Source organism: Cimex lectularius, unplaced genomic scaffold (assembly GCF_000648675.2).
Source record: "Cimex lectularius strain Harlan isolate CLEC.00 unplaced genomic scaffold, Clec_2.1 scaffold153, whole genome shotgun sequence".
In the NCBI taxonomy this organism is placed as follows: Eukaryota; Metazoa; Arthropoda; class Insecta; order Hemiptera; family Cimicidae; genus Cimex; species Cimex lectularius.
In genome coordinates, this window is record NW_019392833.1 from 975,015 (window position 1) to 999,660 (window position 24,646).

The following is a 24,646-nucleotide window of genomic DNA, read 5'->3' on the forward strand; positions in this document are numbered from 1 at the left end:
TGAAATAAATAAATTTTTATTTCCATGTTCTCAAGTCTCAAGAACTTCAGCACATTCAAATCTTCAGGAACAGACGGGATATACCCAGTACTCCTACAAAAGGGAAAAATAACCTTAATCCCCTGCTTGTAAAAATATACGGAAGCTACCTGGCAATGGGATCCCAAGCACATGGAGAAAGTAAAAGCAGTTTTCATTTCTAAAGTTGCACGAATAACTACACAGTTGTAAAATCATATAGAACAATCAGTTCTACTCAAAACACTCGAAAGGCTAGTTGAAAAACGTGTAAGGGGCAGCTCTCTAAAAGAAAAAACACTGTTGTTTTTAAATTGAAATTGTGTTTTGTTTAATTTTGATGGTCCTTAAATTTAGGAATATGGTTTATAAATGCCGCGTTTTGACAAGTTGTCAACCTTGTCTTTAGGTTTTAAGAAGATGTTTCTAAGTGTGTATGTACCTCTAAAAGCTACTCCAAACTTTTCTCGTTTAATTATTTTTCTTACTTTTCCTGATAGCTCACCAATGTATAGCAAGCAACGAAATCCTAAAGATTCATTTGGCTCATCTTTATTATATGCGTCATATATACTAGTTATTTTTTGGTGATTAATTATATATTATATTTAATTATTTATACTATAAAAATTTGAGGTATTACTTGATTTCTTCTTAAAACTTGTACATTCTTTATTTTGGTATTTTTAAGTTTTGGTGGTGACTGGTGGATAGTAACGGCAACTTTTTTTGAAGATGTGCAATACGACTTTCCAGTTTGGAAAATATTTTGTCACGCTAATTCATTATTCTGCAGCTTCATATTTAAGTTTTTTGTTGATGTTTACTGAAACATTTTATTTGATAATAAATGGAAAAGTAAATGTCCAAGTTGTTTTGTTTCTGATTCATCCCCGACTATTCAGCAGGTATTGATTAGGTTAATCTCTCGAAGTCAAGGTCGCCTCGATTGTGTTACTAGAAATCTCTTTCCACATGCATCTGCCAAGTTGCAGCCAGTATTTCTAAGATTTCTATAAAACCGAAATAATGGCAGAACAAGTCGAAAAGGCGTTCCAGAAGCAGTTGTACGTCTTCTTGGCCAAGAAGTCGGGACGAAGAAGACGAAGTCTCTCCGCCGCGTCAAGAATGTCGGCCTCTGCTTTGGTCGAGGCAGTCGAAGGCACTGACAAAAACATTGACTAAAAAAATACATTAACAAAAATCGCCTTTTCGACTTGTTCTGCCGATATTTTGGTTTTCCTCTCGCTGAAGACCTTCGATAAAAATAAGAATTGAAATAATTAATATAATATAATTTATAAGTGCATGTTAATGGTAAATTAGGAATAATTTGTATCGTAGTTAGGGTTGGTGAAACACCAAAAGCCAATTGGAAATCATCAATTTTTTAATTTTTTATTTATTTACATGTATAATTTAAAACTCGTCATTGTTAATTTAATTCTTCGACAGGTACATGGTTTTACATTCTGAGCATTACAATTTCTTCAGAAGCAAGATAAGTACAATAATATAAACATTCCAGGACAAAAAAATATTCTAATGGGTTTTTAACTAATCAATGGGTCAAAAATTCTAATTACTTACAGATATTACTAAAGAGAAAGCATAAAAAATACACCACACTGTTGACAGAACACAATTTTTACGAAACGAACAAATATCTCGACTAGCATGCAAATTTTTTTTTGTCTTAAAAAGGTTTAAATACAATTTGTTTCAAAGTATTTTTATATGTTTCTGTGAATCCAGTCTATAAACGCAGTCGTACGGGCGTAAATGCCAGGGTAGCCTGGTTCTGCACATCCGTGGCCGTATGAGATGACACCAATGAGGTAATAGTGTTGTCCTTCTTCAGGCATCATCATTGGACCGCCGGAATCACCCTGAGGAAGAAAGCACATTAGACAACTCACCCCATACATTCGATCTGACAATTCAAAATCGTCTTACCAGACAAGCATCTTTTCCACCGTTTTTAAGCCCTGCGCAGATTTCATTTGGAGTGATGGTTGCTCCGAGGCGAGTATAAGCAGCTTGGCATTCTGCATTAGAGACAACTGGAATTTGAATCTCCAACAATTCAGATGAAGAAGGTCCTCCTGAAAATTTTTTGTTTAAATTAAATAAGGAATTTTTGCTGATTAAATTAATAAAATAATTAATTGTGTGCTGACTGTATTTAACTGATCCCCAACCGGTGACGAAAGGTGCTTTCTTTTCAAAATTACTGCTTATAAGCGGTTCACTTTTGGGCAAGCAGATAGGCTTGATTAAATCTAAAAAAATATTAATACTTTAAAAAATATTCATATTAAATTAAAAATTGAATAATGTTTTACCAGTAAATTGAACAGTTTGTTTAAGGTAAATTAGGGCAATATCCTTTGTATGTCTTCTTGCATCGTAGCCAGGATGGGTCATGGCTTTTTCTATTTCATAGTCAATTGGTGTGGCATTGTCTTTCACTCTGTCGTCAATATTGAGATCTCCAAGTCGGACAACATGCCTAAACAATTTTTATTAGGACTGAACTTGTCTGTAAATGAGGCACATACTTACAGAGTTAAAGATGGGTGTTGAGTACAGTGGGCAGCTGTAACGACGTGCTTGTTGGTTATTAGGGCACCTCCACATAGGTAGTTTACGGGTGAATTTTGCCGTTTCTTGTACCCTAAAGCTGCCATCCAGGGCCATGCACCTGAAATAAAATATTTTTAGAAATTAATTAAAAACCCCAATTTTTTACACACCCCACATTCTCTTTATCTTTTGCTCTTTCTCCTTATCTCTCACTTCAATTTCACTCTTACTCAACCCCTTTCCTCTATGATGACTGGTCATACATAAAAACCTATATTGTGGAAGAAAGGGGATGATCATTGCAAATAAGTTCAAGGAAGGATATAAGGAGTTAATCCTAAAAGGAGTGCACTTGTAGAAGGATATGTTGTTCTTTTGTGACATTGTGAGAAATTTGTGGTATATATTTTTTCTTTTCATTTTTTAATTTATCTAATCCGATTTTTCATCCCATCAATCTAATCAAGCTGACATTTCACAGGAAGTAGTCTAGATCCAATCCTCTAGCCTACACTTCTGACACATTCAAACTCATAACCTACATGGATGACTCCGCAATCTTATTTATACACCAATCCTAACTTACCCATAGAAGGAATCCAACAACACGTAACCTCACTACTGATTGGTGCAATCGGTGGTGAATCAGGTTCAATGAACAAAAAAATAAAAAATAAATAAATAAATAAAACTACATGTAAACAAAATAAGACCACCATCCAACCAAGTCCATTATGTTGGACTTCACATAGACATCAGACTTACATAGAACCCATACACAAGATTAAAAAGAAAAGTACATAAAAGATATAGACCACTCAGACACCTACTGTGACCAGAATCAACACTAAGCATACATAACAAACAAACCACATACAAAACTCTCATCAGTTTGATTTGGACTTACAGAATCGAACTTGGGCTGGTCTCATTCTCCACCATCCAATGAATCCAATCCTTTCAATCCAAAGTTCCCTGCCATTTCCTCCAAGTTCCCTTCTACGTCACTAATCAAATGATCCATAAAGACCTGAAAATCCCATTTGTGAAGGATCTGATTCGAACACGCTTCCTCTATTTCCACTCTAAACTATCCTTCCACTCTAACCCACTAACACAAACTCTTTCCTCAATGTCCCATTCTAATAATCATTCTAATAATCCTCCATGTGTAAAACAATGATGGTTACTGTCTCCTGGTCTGACAGATCTGTCAGATTTGTACATAATTAACTATAATATTTGCTCAATGTAGTTATTTTGTACAGATAATAATAAATAAAAAATAAAAATTAATCAAGGTACAATCCCTTGTTGAATGATTATTATTTGTATAAGGAAATAAGAATTTCTTGTACAATATGTTGTTAAATATACGAAGGACCTTTTTTTAAAATATTAATTGTGATTATATTGTGTATATTTTTTTCGTTGAACAAGATCTGGCCTCACACCTCTTTCTATCATACTCTAACGCAGTTTTTTCGGCACTAAAAATATAATTTATTAATTGCAAGACAGCTGTAAGATGCAAGATGTAATGCTCGGGGTGTAATGTACTGCCCTCTTTGAGAGCTCTTGTATTCCTCCGTTTTGTACTTTTAGCACACTAGAGAGTACCAGTTCATCAAGAAATTTGATTAGTAGGCTCAGTTTCATTACGGTTACATTGTACATCCCAAAACACTTCCTCCTGTGGGCAAATGTGGCTCATTGTTGGTAGGTGTTTGGTATCTCTTTTGCTTCTTTGCACATGTCTTGTTGGGTTATACTGTCGTGGCCACTATCGCTTATGGGTTGTTCTTGCCCTCCACTCTGCAGCCAACCAGAGTAAAGCCCTTCCGAATATAAGCAGGGGCACTGCTCCACTGAAATCAGACTCCTCAACTCGACGAGGTCTCACTTATACCTCAAGAATCGTCTCCTCAACGAGTTCTCACAAATTACTAATGGAACACCGTCATCGACATCGACCACGACGACAGCAAAGGTACCCGGAGAATTAACCTGATTCTCGCCTTCTCTACACAGCCGACTTGGCTAAACACGCCAACTGCTGCACTCGGCTAATTGTTGCACACAAGTCCCTTCAGCCAATGCGGAGTCAATTGACTCACGGGTCTCGGACCTCAGCCAACGGTTTGCTCTGTCACAGACCACCACCAACGGCACCACGCACACAGTCTCGGCCTCGATCCGTCGTCTCGACGATACGAAACAACACCGGCCCTTTTCAGGGCCACCAAAACTCCCAGTCACTAAAATACCAATCTTTTTCAGATGGCCATTCAGTCTGTAGTGCCCTGTCAGGATTCATAGTTTTTCCTGCTTCCTTTGATGTATTCTTGTTTGTACTTCGCAAATTTACTCTAAGGTTCTTAAATTGTTAATGAGTGAATCCACTCTTTCTTCATTTTCATGTTGTCCTTTTGTTTAAGGTGTATTGATAGTGTATATTCAGTAGGGCTCAGGACACCTACCTACAGTGGTATAACAATCTCTTTCCGTGTAAGGGTGTTTGTGAAAGGGTGTCTCTTTTTGGCCTCTTCTTGCCCGTGTCCTGGACCCCAGCAGAGTGACTTTATATTGCATACCTCATCTATTTCAGCACCATCTTTGAGCTAACGATTTTTGAACTTAGTGCTTTGATGACTGCTTGGTTATTTGACATGATAGTTTTATTCTTATTTTTGAACCCTTTGTACAAATTGAACTGGGTACATCTCTCAATTGCATGGAGCCTGGAAGATATGGAAGATGCTGGTGTATTTTTCCATTAGTTCTAAATATTTGGTTCCAGGACCGAACGCAACTGCCCCTTAACTTCCCAGGCAGTTATTGATATAATTTTAAGCAAAACATAACTTTTGGTAGATTTTCTAGACATTGCGAAATATAAAAAATTCGAACTTAAGTTTTGTTTAATTATTTAAACCAATAAAAATGCAATATTTAATGAAATTTATGAGATGTAGGTGTGTATAGCGCTTTTTTTTTTTTCAAGTAAGGGACTCAATTTTATGGGCGATGGCAAATTGAGACGATCTTACATCTACCTGAGGTTGGAATGCCCGCCAACCTTAATCCCTGATTATCTGGAACTCGTGAGATGCGGTCTGGCACCGTCATTAACTAACGGTCACTAAACACCACACACTTCATCCCTGATGTAAAAAGAGCCGGTCAAAGAAAAGTGAGCCAGGCAATGGTCATGTAAACAGAGTCTAAGGATGGGACAACGACGTCAACCATCGATGTTCTACATTTTAACTTTTATATATTTAGTATTAAAACAACAACAGTAAATATAAAACTTTATTTATAAGAAAAAACAAGAGATAAAAAAAATTAGGTGTGGGAGTGCGAAATATATATTTGTGGATTTTAAAAGAATGCAAATACACTTAAAAACAAGAAAACTTGTGTTGTGCTTTTGAAAACCCAAGTCAAAGTTCATTTTGAAAATGGGTCATATCTATCGTGAAAAATTAATTTTCCTTTGTACCAGAACGGGTTAAAATTATCCAAAACAAAACAAAAGAGAAAAAACAATCGGTGACAATTCTACAAAATTTAAACTTTATAATAAGTTTTTTGTTTTTCCTATAAAATTTGAAAAGTTGGAGATGGCCCCTTTTTAAGATGATCTATTCATTCAATTATGTCGGGAGCGCACGAAGAGAACGTTGAAGTGAATCTGGTCACCGGCAGCGTGGGTGTTTGCAACTTATTATAAATAACTTCAAATATCGCAAGCAGTCCACAATGGAATAGGAGAGATCAAATGAGGGTAAGTTTTAATGTAGGTATTCACTTTATATTTGAAGTAGACATTCACAACAAGCACTCACAAAACAAGCTTTCATCAGGTCACAGTTATCAGTATACGAGAATCACGAAATAAGCAGCTCAGCTCGTTGACAGCCTCAGCGCTGCGTATAGTAAAGTACACCCTTAATAACTAATTATTTGTATGTGTTTTTGACGAAATTGCACCTAACCTAAATCTAATTCATGATTTGTTTAATTGACGGATGTGGTTTTGATGGCATTTCACCAACATTATGAACTTATGACTCCAACTTCTTCCTTCTGCCATTAGTACATTTTACATCTCCTGGTAAAGGTAATAAAACCATAACCGGCTCATTTTACATACCTACTTTGGTTAATCCCATGGGGTCGCTCAATTTGTCACCGCCCAATTTTATAATCCCAAGAAAATATGATAACTTTCATCATGGCACAGTGGGTAGCAGTTTATTATTTTTATGATTGTAATATAAATTTTTTAAAATTATAAACCATCAAAACATTTTATCTTAAGTCTAATAACTTACCCAAATGGGCTGGAGAACCTGCAACGATCCTCGGATGGGTAATCGGCGAGAACCCGCACTGTGGAGGGGAAGGCAGTTTCGGGAAAGAATCGTTCGACCTTTGAGGATTCCCGTTGTTGATTTCTGCCTTATTCATCCACGAATCCACCGGCTGCTGGGCTGAAGGGTTAGGACAGCACACTCGAGGGTCAGAACTGTCATAGCCACACAAAGACCTGCCGGAGATGGTTAATTTTATTTTAAAACTTCAATATTACGGTTAGTTGTTAAACTCACTTCCTAAGAAAATCGCGAGTATCTGGATTATTTCTTGATTTTCGCAGCAAGTCAAGAAGACTCTGGCATTGTCTGATATTGTAACAAACCCCAGAGAGTCCATTTGGCGTCCTGCACTCGTCTGAAACTTTAAAATTTCCTTCGTACAACATTTATTTTCGGCACTTTTTCTTTGAAATTGACTCAAATTCTGATCGAAAAGAAATGCAGTCCCATTAATAGGATGTACCTTGTCTCCGCAGATTTGAAACCTGGCATTCACTGTGAAATATCAGCCCGATTATGGTCATAAGAAAAAGTGTCTCCTTCATTTTTCACCTGGACAAAAAGAAAAGAAAAAATTTGTACAGTGAATTGCAATCAAAATCTCCGGAGACGATATAGTAAGTGAATTTTTACTATAAAATTTAATCTACTGTAATTTTGAACCTAAAATGTTCTAGCAACGCAGAAATTCATTTTTTGAATCTAAAATTTTCTAGCATTGTATAAATTCATTTTTTGAATTTAAAATTTTCTAGCATTGTATAAATTCATTTTTTGAATCTAAANGGGACAACGGCGTTTTGTATTCTAGCGACTTTAATTAAATTACTTTATATCAAATTCTATTTATTTTTAATAATCCTTACATAATGTTTCTAATAAACTAGGTTTATCTTCTCTGGCAAAATGTTTGGCAAAGTCTTTTCCATTTCCACATTCGTAATGAAATTTTGTTAAAGTATAAATTTAAATAAATGGTTTGGTTTACTAGTGATGGTTAATTAAAGCCTTGTTGTTCTTGATCTCTTTATGGTTGGCTATTCGCCAAAACAGGACCGGTTGGTTATTACTGTTTATATTAATTATCCTTAGAGAAATGTTGACTTTTAGTCCATGTGGCGTGATGTTAAAAATGACTGTTATTACCATGCTCAAATATTTTTCAGCATATTTTACGATGTGTTTTTTTTCCCAAATACGAGGGTTTTCTTGAATCCCGTCGGTAATTTTGAAAAAAAAGCTCACCGTTTCAGTTGAGTGTTGACAGTCGTGAGTCCTTTTGCTACTGCAGGCGATATCCTTTTGACACTGGAAGCCACTGGACTGATAGTCGCGGTCGGTTGAGGCTGGGCGTCCGTTTTATTCCCCCCTACGCGATGGACCCCCTCCTGTGATTCCCAGTGCCATCGGGAGGAAAAGTCAGAATTCCCAAAACAGCAATGACTACACGACTTCCGATCATCTAAAAAACAAACAAAACAAATAAACTGACAGAAAAGCAAAGTTGGCTCCCCTGTTTGCCATGGGAATTGGACATAGCTATCTCATTTTGATCACTACTGATCATATCTATATGATTATTATTAATTTAATATCTAGAATTAAATAAATAAATTTTGCCAGGATTTTCCCAAAGGGTAAATAACGTGCAGTATAAACCAGGCAAATATCGTGGCTATATGGACTAGAATAATCCATATTTTAATGGTTAGGTCATTGTAATCATTAATAAACCAATGTTCTGCAGGCAGCTTTTTTTTTCTTTCTTTGCCCTTTTAACACAGTACATTTGAATTCAAGGTAACGATCTTTGTTCAATTTTTCTTCACAAGATTGAATTTTCTTCGGCTTTTTGTTTGCAGTATTTGTTGTTAACCATGCAAAATATATGGTGATTAGTGACCGTTAGTCGATGATTATTCAGAAATCGTGAGATGCGATGTAGGTTTCAGAAAAACATTTTCTTTATCGTGCCAACGTTTCGATCTTTATTGAGATCATCTTCAGGGCCTGGGATTTACAAACATTGTTTAAATTTATCAAATACATGTAGAATATGGAAAAAAGTGAATTCATACAATGCAAAAAAAAAATATATATTTTTTACATTCAATCAAGGTGAGTAGGAATACTTTGAATGAATATATAAAATATATATATATTTTTTGCATTGTATAAATTCACTTTTTTCCACACCCTACATGTATTTATTAAATTTAAACAATGTTTGTAATTCCCAGGCCCTGAAGATGATCTCAATAAAGATCGAAACGTTGGCACGATAAAGAAAATGTTTTTCTAAAACCTACGTCACACCAGACCGCATCTCAAGATCTCCGAATAATCATTGACTAACGGTCACTAAACACCACACAACACCACACAAAAAATTTAATTATTAGACTAGACATTTAAAATAAGTTAATTCGACATAATTAACATAATTGACGAAAACAAACAAATCAGCTTGGACGTAAGAGAACAACATGACCTGTCTTTATTTTAAGAACGATGAAAACATTAAGCCCGCCGTAAAAACGATTTTCCAGAAGGAAGGTTTAACAAATTGTGCCGTGGGATCATGTATTGCATTATACTCATGACGGAGAGGTAATTTTTATATAAAATTTATACAGTTGTTGCAACAACCATGTCTCTTTATGCAATTACAATGAAGAGGAAAATCTCAGTTTTGCTGTTTTTATTTTTTAGTCATGATGATGATGCAGTCTTACTTCGACATCATCCTTCGGCCACCTATTATATTTCAGCGCTTGTTTGCTGCCTTATTTATCCATTTTTTTGCGTCGAGGTAGGGCAAAATAATCCTGCATCCGGGTTCTTCTCCGTGCCTGTAATTTTCGATCCATCACGTTATCCTTCCAGTTATTGCTTTTGCCGTTGTAATCAGTTATTAAATCTGGTCATGATTGACATATTAAAAATTTCGGGAATACCTGTTGTAACGTATCAGAGGGAAGTTGAAAACAAATATAATTATTTCATACAGAAAAGGCGGCCTTGGTATGATCCTGCCCAAGGACCAACGGACCGAATCGAAAGACGTAGGTACGTCCATTACAACGACTTCCTTCAATATATTTTTATTACAATTAACAATACCTCGTTTTAAAACCAATGTTATAAACTATAATCTTAAGAGGTCGTTCATTGTCGGATTTTTCTCGATTCAGCACCTGTGGCCCTAATTTCGTTTTTGTACAGAAAACAAACAACCATTTGATCAGAACTTAGCTCTATACTTAAAAAAGTGCGATGAGGTTTAGTTTAAGTTGGTACTTTATTGTCATTTAGCTATACACGTTCCACCATGATGCGGCTTCTGAACCATCCTCATTTCCATTCGTTTGAATATTAATATTGTTTAAAAAATAAATTATAGTAAGAGAAAATTAATGTAAAAGGAATGACAGAACTTACGAATAGAATTGGATAACTTATTTTTGGCCGTGCTTTTGGCTATTATAGCTCCATCATCAAGACTAAATAGCAATAAATTTAGTTCAAATTTGAAAAAAAGTTTTTGAGAAGAAGCAAATCTATTTCAAATATAGTCATCTCTGAGATAGACCTTATCATGTATGTGTTCGTGTAATTGTGTGTAAATTATAATTTTTATTTGGATATGTTTGTTGCACAGTATTCACATATAAATAAATTTATGTCTGTATACACACACTCACACACAGACCGAAAAACAGACAGAGATCCTGCACACACGCAATTGTGGCGAGGTCCGCGAGAGGGCTCGAAGCGGATCATCCTGGTCTATTACAGACTTATGGAAGGTCACTATTGACAAAATAACACACTGACAAACCATTGATGATGGAAAAATGCCAGCCAGCATCTGACAGATAAAACCAGCGAAAATAGACGATCCAAATGCACGAGCAACACGTGTATACACACTATTTCACCCATAAACTCAATATCACACTTTTCGATAAATTTTATATGGTTGAAAATTTACAATTGTAAAACAATCTATACTGCAGTAAATTTATTCATTTTTTTTAACCGACCAACGTTTTTCTGTTGAATTCACAGAGGAATTCACAAAAAATAATTTTTTTTACAGATTCGGATTGCATATTTATCCAGGTCGAATGGATGGAGCCGTGGAATCCCGGAGCTGGTAAGACGATTAGCTCATCCCAAGGCCGACGAGAAAGACCAATTGAAGAAATCCCTCCTAAAGCCTCGCGAGTTTTTATGATGAACTGACTAAATGCAAACAGAAATCTTTTTCGTCCACGAGGAGTAAAATCACTTGCTATGATCTAAAATATGCACTTTATTAAATCTCCTAGAGCATTTTGATTTGATCGAACAAACAGAGCGTGATACCTAAAAGTACTTCATTCATGTGGTTTGCAATCTTTCAGTTCTATCGTGACAATGAATGCTTAGAAATTTAGAAAATCTAGAAAGAATATTAGAAAATTTCCATTTATATGATTGTAAGTGTTGTTGTAGTTGTTTTACAAATTTACACGCATGGCTTTGCATTTTAGAATATATTTCAGTTTAATTAAAATTAAAGTTTGTTGATGATGATCAACAATCTTAAAATATTATACTTATAATCATTTATCAGTGGATACCTATATTTAAGATACATGCCTTTTTTTTCTGTGTAAATTATAGATAATCTAATGACGCACTTTTATATAATTTTTTACGTCGAATACAGAGCAATAATCAATTGATTCGATTCGATTACGTCATTATATTCGCATTCAATTAAAACGAAACGGGGTATTTTAAATTTAATGATTTTGAGACTGTGCACGTGCGTGCGCGTCTATGCTTGTAAGTGATACGGTGCAGCTAAGTACCAAATTATTTTATGTGTTGTAAAAAGTATGTATATTGTTAAAATATATTAAAAATACAATAGTAATTAAGGGTTTATTGAAATAATCGGCCTCCTCCTCAGAGCATTTTAAAAACTTCGCGAGTGTTGTACCTAGTCTTAACTCTAATAATTCTAAGTTGGCTATAACACTCGGGAACTTTTTTTTTTCATTTTCTGAAGAGGAACCACGGCGTTACTAGAAATGCATTCAAAATAAATTAAAAAAAATGGAAAAGTCTGATTAATTCAATAAGCGTACATAATTCATGAAGCAGCCGAACAACATCAACTTTATAATGATAATAAGTAATATTTTTTGGAAATATAGTTCAGTTCAGCGCCCGCCTTAATCGTATATCTTCCAAGATTTTTTATATCTAATTGAAGAAATGTTTACCGATCATATTTGTCGATTGCAGATTATAAATATATAACTATGTGAGTATGCAAAGAAAGAGCAATTTGATCATGTTTTACATAAAGCTAAACAAGTACATACGTTGTAGTAGTAATTAAATGTTATATCAGTTAGGCTTATATACTTTTATAATCGTTATTAATAAAATTTTAATGTACCAATTCTACCAAAAAAGTTGACTAAAGGAAAAAATAGATTTTTCTTGTTTCTAACTACTGCAAGCAAAGTAATTGTTATGGAAGAGGACAAGAGGAGGGAAAAGAGGCGCCCCTCCGAAACATTAGAAGAGAACCGGCGGCAACACTGGGACGGTTGGCAACGCTGAGGGGTTGGTGTTGACGAGAGGGAAGAACAAAGAAACGGGACTAACGGTAGTACGCACGGAGAACTGCGCAGTTGTGGTTGTTTGGGACAACGGCGTTTTGTATTCTAGCGACTTTAATTAAATTACTTTATATCAAATTCTATTTATTTTTAATAATCCTTACATTTCAGAAGTGGGATTCAGCTCACGCAACATTAAGGCGATTTACAGTATGTGGGTTGGTGGAAATTCAGACCGGGAAGACATTTTAAACCTTGAGGCGAGCGAAGGTGAGATGGATTCGGCTTCTTCAGGCGAATCTCAAGGAAATGTCGGTTCCGGCCCTGGACCAAATGCTGAACTGCCGGACTGTGCTGGAGCTGTCATTAGGCAGTTGCTAGAGGGCGGCCTAGCAGAGCAAATAAGGCGGACAGTTCAGCAACAGACGGCGTTGGTTTTGGGTGAGATGACCGATTCATCGAAGTCGACTGGTGAAGGGACTTCCGGGTCTACAGAGGGTAGTAAGCGTCGGTTCGCGGCCAGTGGCGACATCATCGATCCCTTTGACCCGGATGATTCCGAAGTCAATGTCGACAGGTGGCTGAACAAAATAGACCAACTTGGTCGAATTCATGGATGGTCTGAAGACGAAAGAANCTATGAACATAAGGAAAACATAAAAAAATCTGATCAAAATCGGACTAGTAGATTTCGAAATTACCTTTTACATAAAAATTAACTTTCTTTATTTTATTTGGAGATCGTGATATGCGGTCTGGGGTGACGTAGATTTAGCAAAACATTTTCATTATCGTGCCAACGTTTTGAGCTTAACTGAGATCATCTTCAGGGCCTGTGATTTATCAACAATGTTTAAACTATACATTATTTATAATACGATTTTGATAATTCCCTGGCCCTGAAGATGATTTCAATAAAGATCGAAACGTTGGCACGATAAAGAAAATGTTTTTTTGAAACCTACATCACACCAGACCGCATCTCACGATTTCTGAATAATCATGCAAAATATATTTTTTTACGGATGGGACGATCGTTTTGGAGGATAGAACAACTGCTAGCCTATATAACTTAAATTGTTGGCAATTGTTCGGTGAAAATCCAGGTTGTACATCGTATTCCACCAGGCCTGCAGGGTCGTTGTCTAGTAGTCCTTGACCTTCTTGGTCGCAAGGCCAAGTCACCATCGCGAAATTTCCAAACCGTCGTAGAACTGTATTCGTTAACATTGCCTTGTCCCAAATAAGGTCGATCTTCTTTACTTGAACCGGATTTCGTCCTTCCTTAACGTTAATCAAATTAAACCGAGTGGACGATTTTCAACCAATGAATGACCCACCCGTGAGGGATGACATCAATAAAATTTACATAATTGTCACTTAAATGTTAAAATACCATTCTTAAACAATACTAAAATATTAACTTATACCTTTCACAAAGAATTGGGGGATATAATTCTTCTTTCGAATTCCCATTGAACAGTGATATAAGAAGGTGGCTCTACCCTCCAGTTGATTGTTCAAAAGCTTTAAGATTTATCATAAAAATAATCTTCGAATCCCAATAGAAAGAGTTTTATACTAACCGGCAGTTTTAAATTAACTAGCAAGTTGGATAAAATGAAAACAACTTAAAGAAAATGACAAAAATCTATAACTTTGATATCTCTGTTAATGATACAAAGTTAATGAAACCCGCAAATAATAAAATAACTTGTTAGTGTCGATAATAACTTGTTATCCCGATAAAAAGTAAGAGGAAAAATTGGTGCATAGCCCAGTTTTTAAGGGTCATCCTGGCTCTCTGGCCTCAGATAAAAATGGAAATTTTTAGTGTACAGGAAAAGAAGACACATGGGAAAGCCTAACGTTTTAACAGAATACTGCACAACAAAATTAATATCATTTACGCCCAGACATTTGTCAAAATGCAAAAAATAAAAAAGGCAAAAACCTATTTTTTATTAAAAGCTATATTTGATTAATATATAAACTATGGTAGACGATTTAGAAGAAGTTCATCTGTAATTTTTAGCTGGTAGTCTCCAGAATACAGTTGAAACCAAACTTGTCCAAATCAGCGACAAAAAGCGACAGTAAGCGGACCAACGCTCCACAGCACTTAATGAATACCTTAGCCAATTTTGTTCTTTGAATTCACTCTCTTGGAATATTGGAGTTTTAATTCAAAGGTTTCTTCAGTCATCCGTATATTTTCGATGTCTGTTATTTGTTAGAAGAAATCCTAAAATCTGAAAATGACCAAAATCAACGATAAAAGCGAGAACAAGCGGCCCAAAATTACACAATTTTCATACTTTCAAAAATATTGTTCTTTTTATGTCATCAGTTGGTATATTGAACCCTTATTTCAAGTTTTTTTGTATATTCTGTCTGTCCTGAGAAAAAAATCATTAAGCCAAAAGAAGGTTCGAATTAGGGAAAAGGAGAAACTAGAATACCATATACGGCCTGCATTAATGAGACGGTTCAAGAATTGTAAAAAATAAATTCTCATGGCTAAAAATCTCCGGCTTTTGCCTTGCACTCCTGGATATTCAAACAATTTTAAATAATAATTTAAAAAAAAAATACGTGAGATATATTGCCACAGTATCGATCATCATCTACGGAAGGCCAGTTTTTTGTTAATGTATTTCTTAGCTGTGGCCTGAGTTCAGGGATCATCAGATTAAAGCTTTATCATTTCCACAAAACCCGGTGATGTCTATTGACAAATTATAAATAACAACATTAAAAACCATCAAAACATATAATATTTGAATTTACAAAAAAAAATCTAATTTTTGGCATGCAACAAATCTTTTCTATTTAGTGTCTTGACGAGTCGGTAAACAGTTAAAGTAAGTTTAAAAAAAAAGAAGTTCAGAAAAATCAAGTATTTTTAGCTACGAAGTCATATCTAAAAAAAAATTTTTTTTTAAATCAAGGCCGACTGGAATCACAGTATCATTTCTGAATCACACATATTTCGAGCCGGTTTATCTACACGTACTTGGGCAGTTTTCAAGGAAAATGAAATAAAATAAGTACGACTAGACCTATAATCTGAACAATTGGAAAGACCGCAGTAATAATAAAACTATCGACAATAGAAGAGAAATCTTTTCAGACATGCTATCAACCTAAAATTACCTTTCATTTTAGAAAATAAAATGTAGTGCATTATTTGAAGAATATCGATTATCCAGAAAATAATGCTGGTTTTGTGATAAATGGTCATATTTTACAATGGTGATAGAAAATTGGACACATGTATGCAGATAGATAAATTATATAATAAATAATTTAATTGTGTAATTAATAATAAAAATAGCCTATTTTACAGTGTGATATATTGAAAATGTTACACCAATTAAAATGAATTATCGAAATCAAAATAAAACTAAATCGTCATTAATATATAAACACTCAAAGACAAAAAACAGGACATTCGTATTTTGTTGTTTATTTAGAATATGTATTTTTATCTTTACATTCATTATAGCATACTTATGCTAATGTTAACCAAATTAAACGAGATCAGAAATTCATGAGTCTTAATAACATCGATTTAATTATGTTGGGTTGAAAAAAATAACCAAAACTTACAATTATTACAAATTACAAGATTACAATTTTACTACCAATTTATTACGTAGTTTTGTTCTTAATAACGCGTATGGTGGAGGACCTTAAGTCTCCTAGGCATCGGTAAAGAAGCGATCGGATTTTGTCTTAAAACAGAATTCTATTCTTCAACAAGGGTGGTTTGAAACTGTTCAACGGTTGTTGGAGGCGATGAACAGAGTCTAACCCGTCTCTTTATTATGACCCATAAGTGGCTTCATGTTAGAAGCACGTGCTGGCAAATTCATTTTGGTCACCCCTACATCCTCCAAAAAATAGGTGACCGTGATAGGTGGGTCGAGCAATATCATGCACTAACACGAAGCTTTCCCCAATAAATTGGACCATAACTTCCAGAAAAACTTTCTCAGTCTACATATTCAGTCAAAGATCCATTTCGTATGATAATAGATTAATCATAATTGGACATGGACGTTGATTCCACCCCATACCATAACTGACTGTATTTGAAAAGGCTTTGGTCCATGAAGCCAAGGGTTCTCCACGGCTTTTCCAAACACGGTACGAGTCATCTGATTGCCACAAACGAAACCGGCACTTATCTGTGAAGAGAATTGCCCCCACTGTTCAGGCGTCCAAGCGAGATGGTGATTTGGGATCATCGCCTTCCCCAGTAGTAGGGAACCTTTAGTGATTGGGAGTTTTTTGGTGGCCCTGTCAGGGGCCGGTGTTGTTTGTAAACGTGGCGTTGAGACGATATATCGATGCCGGGACAGTGTGTGTGTGTGTACGCCTGTTGGTAGATAGGCTGAGGTCTGGGGACGGAGTCAGCCGTCTCTACATCGTTTTCAGTGACTCTGTTTCAGCGGTTGGCTTACTGCAGCGGTTTGCCTGTTTCCATGTCGGCAATTAAGAAGGCGAGTTCGAGGCTAACGCTGAGAGTATCCTTGCCATCGTCGCTAACGCTTCATTAGTGATAAGCGAGAACTCGTCGGGTTGACGAGTCTGCTGTCGTTGTCAATTAGTGAGAGCTTGTCGGATAGACGAATTCGGAGATAAGGTGAGACCTCGCCGGGTTGACGAGTCTGGAGGGTATGGTGATTGTTGAGTTCATTGTTACATTAAGGACCGTTTGGAGTTGACTACCTGCTTACACCAAAGTAATTGGTGTAAACATTTATGTTTTCGTTGAAATGCTGCCACATTCCCTTGCGCCATAATTCTTAAACGGATCGATAAGGGACTGCGTCCGTAACTTGCTTCCGCCGAGACTTGCTCTCATGTGTCCGAGCGAAAGTAACGTCTTGCTTCCGCTGCGAACATCCGAAGTTTACTTTTTTAACCCCATTTCCTAAAGATGATTTAAATAAAGAGCGAAACGTTTGGTACAATAAAGAAAATGTTTTTCTAAACCTACAACACACAAGACCGCATCTCACGATCTCCAAATTATTTTCTTCCTTGGCTGTTGGGACTGAGTCGGTCTTCATGGAAATTTTCGATGGCCTATAACATCTTAAATATGTCGATCTGTAGACATATTTAAGGCTGTTTTACTTTGATGATGATTTTAAAATAGGTTGAAAGCTTGGTAATAGCAACTAAATTTGCTTTCATCTTCAAGTCCATACCTTGATCCAAAGTGTTCGTAGATAAAAATATAGTCATGTGTTGTGTAAAAATTGTAACTTCCAACTCCCAAAGCAACAAACAAGTTGTTTATCAGTTTAAAAACAGGGAACTGAAATACTTAAAAGAGCTCTGAATTTTTGGCGAAAACTATTGTTCCTACACGATAGCCCCTTGAAAAAAAGCTTGCTATGTTAGGTATTCTTTAAAAGATAGTAAGAACGTTACTTTTAATTGGTGTATTCATCTACACAAAATTCGTATTTACATAGGATGCCATGTCGTAATATCCGAAAAATCGACATAAAAATTTTAACTGAAAGATTTGAAAACCATAGTATATCTATTGACATTGAAACATCAATAAACTCAAACTATATTTATCATTTTAGATTAACAAGTAGTTTAGGAACATTTGCCGAACCTTATCTATTAAAAAATAATATAAAAATATCGTTTAATCAATTATATCTGTCTAAATCATTCACTTTATTGTATATAAATTATATTACATTAATTTGTACATTTAGTTATGATTACTTCTCCTCTTAAACCTTCATAGGACATTAATATTGTAATTTGTCTATATTTTCCTTACCATTAGCCATTGCAATTATTCATTGCTTTAGTTCATTTCACTAAATTTATGTCAACTAGTGTAATTTAATTATTGTTATCAAAATTATTACTTCTAATTACTCTTTTGTTATCATCACTATAAGCGGTATTTTTGGTATCATTATAATTACCAATATAGCCATTATTGTAATTTATTATAAAGCAAAGAAGGTTGGAGATGAAAAATTAGTGCCACGAGATCATCCGGATGTCGCGTGTTCGAGTCCCGCTCATGTCATTAATTTTTAACCTCAACTTTCAATGAATTACATTAACTTGCTGAGATAGGCAATAAATAACTAATAAGAATAATTTATTATAAAACATAATCTTCACAATATAGAAGTGTTTATTGTAATAAATATTCGTAAGACTAATTGTTGTAAATTAATAATATTTTACGCATAGTACTGTAAGAATCCAACTGTATGCCATTAACGGTTAGAACAGACATAATAAACAAAAAATAAAAATTAATTAGAAACAGCCGTCACATGTTATTCTTTTCTTTTCACAAGGTGCCAATAAATAATTGATTTATGGTATAATTTCGGTTTTATTGATAGATTCCTGCCTCGAGATGGCCACATGTACGTTGTGAAAGATAGTGGCAGCAAAAAGATCAGAAATAAAGTATTATGGTTATATCTGTCCCATATGAAATACAAAATTTAGGTGCAAAAAATTCCACCCGATTAATTTTTTTTCATTTTCTCGATAAAAGAAAATTCTGCCCTTAATTTGACTCATTGTTTTCATAAATATATATTTGTTTAAGCTATGTTTTAAATTGGGAATATCAATTAGAGAGAGATTGAAAAAAAAGGATAAAGGATTTTTAATTTTTACTGAATTTAAAATGTTTAGTCATTCTCATTTGAATTCTGAAGCAATAAACTGTTTAGTTTTCATCTTTGTTTTCTTAATTTCAATTTTTAAATTTAAAAATGCCACCTAGTGCTGAGGATGTTGCACATAATGTGGCACTTATTGATTATGGATGTTCCATCAGGTATCAGCTATTGCCGTCGGAGTTCCCTACGAAACACTGCGAGATGTTTTCGAGAAAATGGGTCCCTACCACAGAAGGTCTGGTTCTGGACGCCCTAGGGTAACAGAACGACATGATGACCGTTTTTTGACTTTGTGAATTTTGCACCGGCTCACTGTAGTTCAAGCGATTCATCAGCTCCAGGAAGTTCGAGGTGTCCAAATTAATGAAGGCACTGTTCGAAGAGGATTAAATCAATATAGGCTGATGGCTTTTTGCCCCGTAAGAGGATCAGAATTGACCAGAAAACACAGAGTTGCACGGCTCGCATTGGTTGGTTGTTGTTCATGGTCTTTGAAGGCCACTTTCTATGTGGATGAAATTTTGGAACATCAATCGTTGCCTATCCTTGATGAAATCATCGATAATCCTATTTTAATGCACGATAATGCCCGTCACATGTCGTTCGCATAGTACAAACGTACCTTCAACAGCATAAGATCAGGGTCTTAGACTGGCCAGCCCGTTCTCCAGACTTGAACCCATCGAACATTTATGGGATAACCTCAAAGCGAATAAGAGCACCATCACTTTCTGATACACTCCACGATCTTGAAAGGACTCTTTGTGAAGAATGGGCTAACCTCCAGCAAAGAGACATTTCCAGAATGGTGGAAAATACGCCGAGGCGTCTTCGAAATGCAATTAAGGCAAGAGGAGGAAATACGCGATATTGAAATGTTAATTAAAAATCGAATAAACCAATTTTATCTGTCCGTATTTTTTTCCCCCTTAGCAATATATATTTTTATTTTTACTTTTTAAGGCAAAGACTCAATTATTAAACGTTAAAAAACGTGAAACTTTGATTAATATATAAAAATATATACCAATCAAGTTATATTACTAGTGTGTGGAATTTTTTTACCTGTCAATGTATACGGATCTCAAGTTTTAAAACCACTGTAGAAATACTTATTGACTTTTTCTAGAAGATGTTGGCTTAGTGAATAATTGTACAGTGAAAAATTAACAGAGCGTGAAGGAATTCTTTCAGTACTGTTAGTAATCTCAGAAATTAACAGCTTCACCATAGCGCCAATGTTTAGCGATTGCGGGAAAAGCCCATACTCGAGAATAAAAAACGGAAAGGTGGCAATGAATGACAAAATGAAAGGGAATGTGGACTGATGGAATAAGTGGAAATCTGGTGACCAACTATGGGAAAGGGCCTTCACACGTTCGTTTCATTAAGGCTTAAGGCCAGAAGTCCATTATCATAAACCTGGCCTTTATTGGATTTTAGCCGTATCCCAACCCAACAAGATAAAGAAAAAAATATGTGGAATTAAGAAAAAGTGTGTTGATTAAAATAATTATGGAGGGATATATAGAGGGGTGAAAAGGGGTTAACCATACTTAGTTTACTACATACTCTCAGGTTGTAGATTCAATGCAGCACATATTTTTTTCTTAAAAGAACGTCTTTACAACCCTAGAAACTTAAACAAAATAACAAGAAAAATTGGGAAAAATTAAACCGTACTGTGGAAGAATTGATGAAAATTGTTGATGAAAATTGAAAACGCATTATTTAAATGGCCTATACGTAGATAATAAAAAAATTAAGATAAATCATAACTTGATAAACTTGTAATTGAAAAAGGACATGTGCCCATAATCTGGTACCCCTTCGGTCCTGCATCATAAGCGCAGTTTCACCAAGTATTGAAAAGCTGTACCCAAAATGTAGTCTAGAAAATTATTTGAGAAATATTTTTAATATAAGGAGGTAGTGGATAATAGCGACAAGTAAATGATTAAAATGTAAACACAGGTTAAATAAACGAACAAAAAATATTAAGGCTGAAAATATAGAACAAAGTGTAACCTCTGTGAATAAAACAAGTTAAAATGAATAAAACCAAACCAAAATAAACGGAATGAAAAAAGAAAGAAATATTAAAATGAAATAAATGAAAAACTTGAAAAATATGGACACTAACTGCACTATTTGATATAATAAGATTGGACGAATTTACATGAATTTGCCATTCTTTATATTAATCTGAATACAATTATTTTCACATCATTTTGAATAAATGAGAAGGAAGTTCAGAATCAATTGAAATAAAGAATTACTTTGAAAAAAAATTCCTTTTAAATAAATTATCTTGGCGTCTATCCGCCGCTAGAATTTCCCTATGATTCAGGCAAGAGGAAACATGTCAAAGCGCAAATCGTCTCTTTGATTATGTTGCTCAATCTATTAAGTACTTTACAAAATGATAAATGCTGAAATGTTTGTTTACTCTTTACATACACAGGACCATTAAGACTTTCTTTTAACTACTTTCATTACATTTGTATATTTAATGTATAAAACATTCATATAATCGTAGTTCTTCTATGGTGAATTAAGATTTCATTAAATATGTAGTTGTAATGTTAATTATGATTTTTAATTTGGCATTTGTAATTCACTTTTTATATTGATATCATATTCACGTTTTTATTGTGTTATTCGCAAAATTCAGAATCAATTTGTATGTTGTAACATTAACTATTATAAACTACGTCATAAATAATAAAATATATAAGGGAAAACAAATGTAAGGAAGGTCGAACAGAAGAAAATTGTTTCACTGCCGAGCATTCCACATTCAACTCATTAGGGATTCGCAAACTTTAAGTTTTAATGAAATATTAAATACACAGAACAAATTTCTTGAAAAATGTAAAAATTAATTAATTACATAAAAACCTTCTTGAACAATATATAAATAAGTCATTATATTATACAATATAACAATAATAAGGGGCGTTGGTGGCCTCAACGGTTTGGGGTTGACACGGCGCTCATCACTGTAAGGAAAAGGTCCCGGGTTCGAATCCAGCGGCCCTGCATTCGAATTTCGAACCCGACAATACCGATACCTACAATAAAACATACTTAAACTTACATATACATAACTTACTTACATACACATACTTAAAAAAAATTAAGAGGAAAATTTAATTTTTTCTGTATTTTTAAAATTCAAAAATTTTCATTACGTACTTTTTTAAAAAAATATTGCGATAAGGATGTTTTTCATTAGGTAATTCCTTTTTTTAATAATTCGAAACAGATAAATATTGTCATCTCACCTTTTTATGAGAGAGATTTCCTTTCGGATTGTTGTTAAATGTTTGTTTTTCTCCTGATTTTATAAAAATTATTCAGCTTTTTTGGTTGTGGCTTTTTTAAAATCATTTTTATAACTACTTAATACATTATTTAAAGTTAACCAAAATTTCATATACAATTCTCCCAAAAAATTTGTTCCACTTTTTTATTTCTTTTTTTTCAAAACCAAGCTAAACATTGGCAGCTCACCCTCGTTCTGGGGATTGTTTCCAAGTTCATTTTGTTATCTGTTCAAAATCTATTCAGAGTTCTAACTAGTGTTTTTATTTTACAATTGTGTATAATTTACTATTCGAGAAATTATGACTAATTTGATCTGAAAATTAAAAAGATAATCGTTTTATTATTTAAATAGAGCCATTCTCTTGTTTTCTCTCCAGAATTTTTCAAAACCGTTTTTTTGTTCGATATTTTTTATTGACATATAATAATTTATGGTTATTCGAACCCGGTGTTTTTGCAAAAAAATTCCTTTTATCAGTATGTCGTATTCGAATGCATGGCCGCTGGATTCGAACCCGGGGCTTTTACCTTACAGTGATGAGGACCGTATGAATGCCTAAATCTTTGCGGCCACTGACGCCCTCAAATAAATTATCATTAATTATTATTAATATCAAATAATATAAAGTATTAGTGTAAAAACTAGTTTCTAACTGGCCATTGATGGAAAAAACATAGTTTTTCAATAAAAATTTACATATCGGTAGGTGTCCTAAATTATATTATATATATATATATATATATCTTCTATTTGATTTAAACTTGTCAACTTGTCTTCAAAATTTGCAGTTCGTCAGATAAACTCATTAACGTAAATTTTAAAATATCGGGTATTTTTTAGGTACCCTTTTTATATTTCTGTTATTCTTGCATGGAATATGAACATAATTTTTCATGAACTATTTTCTGAGCAGTGACAAACTGTGAAAATAGCTGGTTCAGTGTTCTAAATACTTTTGAAATTTTTCAGTACATATACTTTAAGACTGAACAATTGAATCATTTTTCGATCGATAAATACTTTTTTTTTGGCTAGTGTTTTTTCTTAACTCTCTGAAATTGTTGTTTGTGTTTTTCTTTGCTTTTGTGCATTTCATAAGCAAGGAGAACTTTGTCAAGTTTAAGCTTTTTTAACTCAGCAAAAGAAACTGCAGTTATCCAGTTAAACCAGGTTTATTTGCAATTACGTGTTTTCATGTTTAGTTATATCGAATTTGCAACTATACCTCTCTTTGCCGTACCTTTTTTAAATTGAAAATCTATTATGCTGGGATAATACCATTAAAGAGTGCTTTTTGCATTTAATAGTCTGTTTTTTCTTGTAAACGGAAGTTTTCCCTGGAAAACTATTTTAAAGTGTAGATGCATCTAGAATGATGAATAATGAATAAGGTACATGCGTAATATTGCCTGTTTTGTCTTTTCATAAATGAACATTTCCTAAATTTTACGGATTATGCTACGGGTTCAAATTTGAAAATGGATGTTTATTAAGTTTCACTCGCGAAAAATACAACGTTCCGTCGATTAAGTTCAAATTGAATTTAAACAAAAAGAAGTCAGTAAATAAAGCAGCGCTGTTTATTAAGTCCGAAACTAAACCAGAGGAAAATTGAAATCTCACGGTCTTATATTAATTACCTTATTTATGAGAACCTTGGTCTTTTTTCCGTTTAAGAAGGTTGAATTTCCTGCTGAAAAACTGCTCAAAGAGTTTTGCGTTGTTATAGAGTCCTCCGTTACAATTTATGCGCTGCACGATGATTTTCTTTTTTGGGGTTATAAACCATGATCAATTAAACCGTCACTATTGAAGTGTTTTTATTTTACTGATTGATTTATTTTTTATTGAACACCAATCTGCACGAGACGCGATAAGTTACATTGATAACATAGTACGTAGAGATTAAAAAACCGAGTGGGGAATAAATTTTATAAATCATTTAGTCCTTTTAATCACTCGCATTCTCTGAGTGCAGGTCACAAGGCCAATGTCATTTTAGACGTCGAGGAG

At 34.3% G+C, this 24,646-nt stretch overlaps 1 protein-coding gene across 2 annotated transcripts; it reads right to left on the reverse strand.

Annotated features, from left to right (window-relative positions):
• Positions 1-1,590: 1,590 nt before the first annotated feature.
• LOC106670544 (venom protease-like) lies at positions 1,591-24,417 on the reverse strand. 2 transcript variants are annotated; one of them, XM_014400995.2, is made up of 10 exons: positions 24,274-24,417; positions 8,232-8,448; positions 7,450-7,538; positions 7,221-7,347; positions 6,945-7,159; positions 2,584-2,722; positions 2,364-2,530; positions 2,199-2,300; positions 1,975-2,123; positions 1,591-1,907 (listed from the first exon to the last, which is right to left on the reverse strand). In XM_014400995.2, the coding sequence occupies exons 3-10, from the start codon at positions 7,529-7,531 to the stop codon at positions 1,752-1,754; spliced, it is 1,137 nt and encodes a 378-aa protein (XP_014256481.1). In that variant the 5' UTR covers positions 7,532-7,538; positions 8,232-8,448; positions 24,274-24,417; the 3' UTR covers positions 1,591-1,751. The 2 variants fall into 2 exon arrangements, with proteins under 2 accessions (XP_014256481.1, XP_024084327.1); XM_024228559.1 differs by lacking the exon at positions 7,450-7,538 and having other exon boundaries at positions 24,274-24,415.
• Between the last annotated feature and the right edge of the window lie 229 nt (positions 24,418-24,646).